Source organism: Nematolebias whitei, chromosome 15 (assembly GCF_014905685.2).
Source record: "Nematolebias whitei isolate Nwh7 chromosome 15, NemWhi1, whole genome shotgun sequence".
Classification (NCBI taxonomy): domain Eukaryota; kingdom Metazoa; phylum Chordata; class Actinopteri; order Cyprinodontiformes; family Rivulidae; genus Nematolebias; species Nematolebias whitei.
Window position 1 is genome coordinate 41,630,267 of NC_056512.1, and position 5,664 is coordinate 41,635,930.

The 5,664-nt window shown below is 45.1% G+C and overlaps 1 protein-coding gene across 1 annotated transcript in view; it reads left to right on the forward strand.

Annotated features, from left to right (window-relative positions):
- The first annotated feature begins 181 nt into the window (after positions 1-181).
- The window catches only part of ngfra (nerve growth factor receptor a (TNFR superfamily, member 16)), a 43,069-nt gene continuing 37,586 nt past the window's right edge, over positions 182-5,664 (forward strand). Inside the window, exons 1-2 of the mRNA XM_037688720.1 lie at positions 182-425; positions 3,598-3,760. Coding sequence (XP_037544648.1) covers positions 387-425; positions 3,598-3,760 — 202 coding nt within the window. The 5' untranslated portion in view covers positions 182-386. The remainder of the gene's footprint in view (positions 426-3,597; positions 3,761-5,664) is intronic.

Sequence of the window (5,664 nt, forward strand, 5' to 3'; positions counted from 1 at the left end):
CTCCTCTCCTCTCCTCTCCTCTCCTCTCCTCTCCTCTCCTCTCCTCTGCAGTGCACTTGCAGCTGAGCAGCTCTCCGGACAGGACAGGCTCCTCCACCTCCTCCTGCTCCCTCCTCCCTCCTCCTGTCTGTGTATCTGTGTGTGGAGCAGCCCAGCAGTGGCGTGTTGGGAAGCTGCACCGACACTTCCATCCTCTCTGGCGCAGAGGTCCTGGACAGACGTGCGATGCTGCGGACTCATTGAGAAAAATCAGCGCAGCTGGAATCAAAATGAGTTCTTCTCCTGCTGAGCGGCTCTCCTCCTCCTTCTCCTCCTCCTCCTTCTCCTCATAGCGCTGCATTCTCTGCTCCAGATCTGTTTTATGTGACTCCAGCACACGAAGCAGGATGACTACTACATTATCACTGGCGATTTTGTGTGCGTTGGTAAGTCTGCAGGCTTCTGCGCTGCAATAATTAGACTTTTTGTCCTTTACAAGCAGCTTTTGCACATTTCAGGGGTCTGCAATGCACCTTTGAGCTGCACTGTTGTCATAAACCTGGAATAACTCTGCAGCAACTAAGAGTTTTTAGTTGGAATCCTCTTTTTGTAAAAGTTCTGCAACAGTTTAAGCGTTGCCACTCATAAATGATTCACGTGGCGTTTATCTGTTAAACCTGCTGCAGCTTTATTCAGCATGTACAGAGTTTTGCATCCAGATGAAATTAGACTCGTATTTACACGTGCACGCTTGTGCCATTAAGGGGAAGAAATTGCTGCTGGCTTTGCTGGAAGACAGCAGTCCAGACATGTTTAGAACAGACAGCAGCTTTTGAAGTAATTCATGTTCAATTTCTAATTATGCATTGTGCAGATCTGCAGTTTGGAGCACTAATTTGGCAATTAAATCGATTAATTAAATCCACATCCAAATATAAACTTGGATAATGTGCTCGACTGTTGCATAAAACACGAGTCTCTTTTGATGACATGGAAAAGTTGATGCTGGAGGATGATGATAAAGCAGGGAGCAGATCCTCCCAGCACTCTGCATGTCCACAGCAGCTGGTCTAATTGGGCGGCACAGCTCAGTCATCATGTGGAAAGCCCTGGATGTGAGGGGACACTCTGTTATGACAGCTGGCGTGAAGAGTGGCAGCAGTCCGTGCACTTTGGTGGAATTAAATTTAGAAATAAACTCACAAATTGACCATGAAATTGAAGAGAGTACAAAGCAAGCACATCACAGCTGCGTCACACTGTGCACTGGTGAGCTGAACTTGCTAATAAATTGTGTTTTAACTGAGCAAAATTCCAACAAAAATAAACAAATAAATAGGATTTAATCCCAATTTACTCAGAATATATATATTTTTTTTACTTCCCTGACCTGCAAATGGAGCTCTGACAACACTAAAAATAAAACCCGAGGCTGAATGTTGAAACGAGTTGTTGATGATGTGGGGTGACGAGCAGAAAAATGCACGAGTGAAGCGTGAAGTGGAATGACAGGAAGAGGGAAACATTGAGCAAGAGAAGGTGCGTACATCTGTTTCTGAATGAAAGCAGGGAGGGGAGGGGAGGGCAGGAGACACCAGCCAGAGACAGAAAACACAGAAATGATGCCTCAGCACAGAAGACGGAGGTGCAAACGAGGTTTCGCTCGTTACGTATTAAAAGCCACAGGACTTAAAAGTGATTCAGTTTAACGGTTTTTTTTCTGTTCCAAATCGCTGAGCTACAAATTATTTTCCATTTTTTAAAATTTGTTGCACGAACACCAGGAGGGGAAGTCTCAGTTGTTCTGCCGATGGGCTGCAGAGGAGTTTATATCGGAGAGAAGCAAAGAAATAGAAGCTCTTTGAAGGAATTTCATTTTCATTCAACTTTTATTTATACAGGTTAGTCTCACTGAGCCACGAGGATGAGACTACATGTATAAATAAAGATTATTTTTATTGTTTAATCGTGATCTCTTAGTGCTTGAAGTATTTGCTATGAATGACTTTCATCTATTCTGAACTTTAGAATTATTATGTCCCGCCACTTTTCATTCCAGTTTGAAGATCATCTTCACCATCTTTGGGTGAGTGGTGGCACAGTGGTTAGAGAAGGTGGGCCTGTGATCGGAAGGTTGCCGGTTTGACTCCAACATCAAAATGTGGGTGGAAAAGGTGAAGCCTCCACCCTCGTTTGACCCACTCTGAGCCCTTGAGCAAGACCCTTAACCCCATCTGCTAAAGTCTCTCTTGAAAACGAGTTTTCACGACTCAACGAGACTACCTGTATAAACAAAGGTTAAATAAATAAAATAAAAATCTTATGGTCGTGATGTGTTTGTGCTCGAAGGATTTATTTTGAATGACTTTCATCTATTCTGAATTTCAGCTGAACGTCTGTAAATATTTTGAAGCATAGTCCTTTTTGTCAGTTGGCTTTGGCGGCCATTTTGATTTGGTTTGACTCCAAAAGGGAATCAGTTGTAGATGCACGGTCAATAATTATCTTCTGAGAGTTCAGCTGTGTCCAGCGGTTCACTAGATATTTTGCTAAGTAACAGGTAGTTGAGTCCAGTAATGGCAAAAGCTGAAGCTCAGATCTCGGTCTGTGCTGGGGGTAACTCTCTGCTACTACCACACCAAACTACAGCCATTTTTACATTTGCTAAGGTTGCTTATCTGTGGCGGCCATCTTGCTTGTGATTAATTCCAAAGAATAGTCAGTTGCAGACCTCAACCCTGTCACGATGCTAAAAGTTTTGTTGAACTTTGTTCAGTGGTTCGAGATATTTTGCAAACGGAGGGAAGAAAGTAAAAGAAATAAAAGTGAACAATCCATGCAATAATTTTAAATCAAATTAAATATTTGAGCATCAGTTTGTTAGATTACCTGCACATTTACGTCAACAGCTTCATGCTTTAATTTGCAGCTCAGTCTACATTATTTAAAAGCTTCTTCTAAACACGTTCAATAAATCACTTTCAGTAAAACGGAGATTTATTTTTATTTTCAAGGGAAATGAAACCTTTGATGTTTTGCAAGTCAGCGTAACGTTTGAGCCGGTTTCACTCTTGTAAACACTTAAACATTTTGGCACCTTCTTGCTTCTTTGCAGCTCAAGGGTAATAAAATTTGGTGCTGGCGCTTTTATTTAAAGATGCACGTGTGGAATAAAATGAGAGCGGATGGAGAAGGAATGCGTCTTTACAATAAAAAGTCAAAGTTGGTGTGCACAGAGGCTGACATTCACAGCAGCCGTCACCTTTGGACAGTAATTAGGACGGGCATGTGTATAATGTTGTGCACACACAATTTTACGCTTCCTGCCTCGGCTGCTGCTTGTTTTAGATCCAGTATTAGAGCTGATGTGCCTTTAGGGGGGCTATTAAGGCAGTTTAGATGACAGCTTTGTGCAAATGGATCCAAAATAGGTGGAGGCAACGTGATTTATGACGGATCCTGATAGTAGTTCAATTTAAGGAGCAGGTTGGACACCTGGCAGTAATTTTCATCCATTTGTTTTGCTGCACATGTTTGAAACTTGCTGGTTCTGCTGCGAGTTTGTGTGAAGCAGTGTTTACTTCAGGTTTACTGAACCGCTTCCCCCCCGTGCACCAGGTGACATCACTGATGGCATCCAAGACGGAGCGGGCCTTGAATCTGGACTGTGACTCCGGCCAGTTCACCACAGGAGGGGAATGCTGTGTCGAGTGTTCACCTGGGGAGGGGGTGGTGAAGGAGTGTGGCGCCACGCAGACGGTCTGCACGCAGTGTTTGGACAGTAAGTAATTATTTTTCATGATATGTAACCTGCAACTAGTCGAAATGTTCTCAGGCAAGATGCTGACCACCACCCACTGCCCTCCATTAACTTATATGAGCCAGTGCCAAAACAAATCTTGAAATTCCACCTGTGTGTTTTTGTGTAGACACTAGTCAAAAGCTATTTTGAAAATAGAAGCTGTTCCTCAGTCTAGTGGTTCTACACTTAATGCTCCTTAATCTCCTGCCTGAGGGGAGTGGGGCAAAAAGTGTGTGTGCTGGGGGAGTGGGGTCCTTCATGATGCAGGTAGCCCTCTTCCTGCATCTGAAGGTGTAGATGTCTGTGATGGTGGGGAGACTGACTCCAACATCTTCTGTCCAGCCTTCACCACTCTCTGCAGAGCTTTTCTTTCTGCAGCTGTGCAGCCTCCATGTCACACGATGCTGGAGCACAGGATGCTCTCCACTGCACACCTGTAGAAGGAGGTAAAGATTGTACTTCCCAGACCAGCTCGCCTCAGCCGTCTGAGGAAGTGAAGTCTCTGGTGAGCTTTATTGATCAGGCTGGTGGTGTGGTTGCCCCAGCTGAGGTTGTTATTCAGGTGCACACCCAAGTACTTGTAGCTGTAGACCACTTCCACCACAGATCCTCCTATGTCCAGGGGCTGGTAGGTGGGGTTGGTCCTTCTGAAGTCCACAATCATCTCCTTCATCTTCTTCACATTGATGTGAAGGTTGTTCTTCCTGCACCAGCTCTCCAGATGTTTCACCTCTTGCCTGTAGTTGGACTCATCATTGTTTGTGATGCATCCCACCACCGCTGTATCATCTGCAAACTTTACAATGTGACAGCCTGGATGGGTAGCTGCACAATCATACGTGAGCAGCGTGAACAGGAGAGGGCTCAGTACACAGCCCTGAGGGGAGCCAGTGCTGAGGGTTATGGAGGAGGAGAATTTGTGGATCCTCACTGACTGTGGTCTGTTTGTTAAGAAGTCTAGGACCCAGTTGCAAACGGAGGGGCTTAGTCCTAGTGTGAGTAATTTGTCCATCAGGGTTTGGGGGATCATGGTGTTGAAGGCAAACGTGAAGTCCACAAAGAGCGTTCAGACGTAAGAGTTCTTCTGCTCCAGGTGGGTAAGAGCAGTGTGGACCACAGAGGAGATGGCGTCTTCTGTTGCTCGGTTCTCATGGTATGCATATTGGTGAGGGTCCTCACTGATGTTGATGGTTTTTCTGATGTGGGTCATGACCAGTTTTTCGAAGCATTTAGCGACTATCGGGGTGAGGGCCACTGGCCGATAGTCATTCAGACCAGTCACTGTAGAGCTCTTTGGGACTGGGATGATGATGGCGGTCTTCAGGCAGGTGGGAACTGTTGCCAGGGCGAGTGAAGAGTTAAAGATGTCGGTAAGCACCTTGCAGAGCTGACTGGCACAGTCTTTCAGCACCTTCCCAGGGATGTTGTCTGGACCAGTTGCTTTGTGAGGGTTAATCCTCCTGAAAGTACTCCTCACTTCGACTGAGGTCATGCTGAGAAACTCTTCTGCTGGTGGTGCGGTGAGTCTGGTGCTGGGTGGTCTGTTCGGGTCTTCAAACATTGACCCTCAGCAACAACAAAACCTTTGCATACTGTATTACTCCAGTTAGGCTGATTCATAAATTCATAACCCGTAAATATGTCTTTCTACAAAGAACTAGATGAAGAGTAGTTCATGTAAACTTTATTTGTAGGCTTGATGCTTTGTTTCCTGTTTAGATTTTTGAGTGAGTCAGAGATCCATCCATCCATCCATCCATCCATCCATCCATCCATCCATCCACCCACCCACCCATCTATATACCAGTATCCATCCATCCATCCATCCATCCATCCATCCATCCAACTATATACCAGTATCCATCCATCCATCCATCCATCCA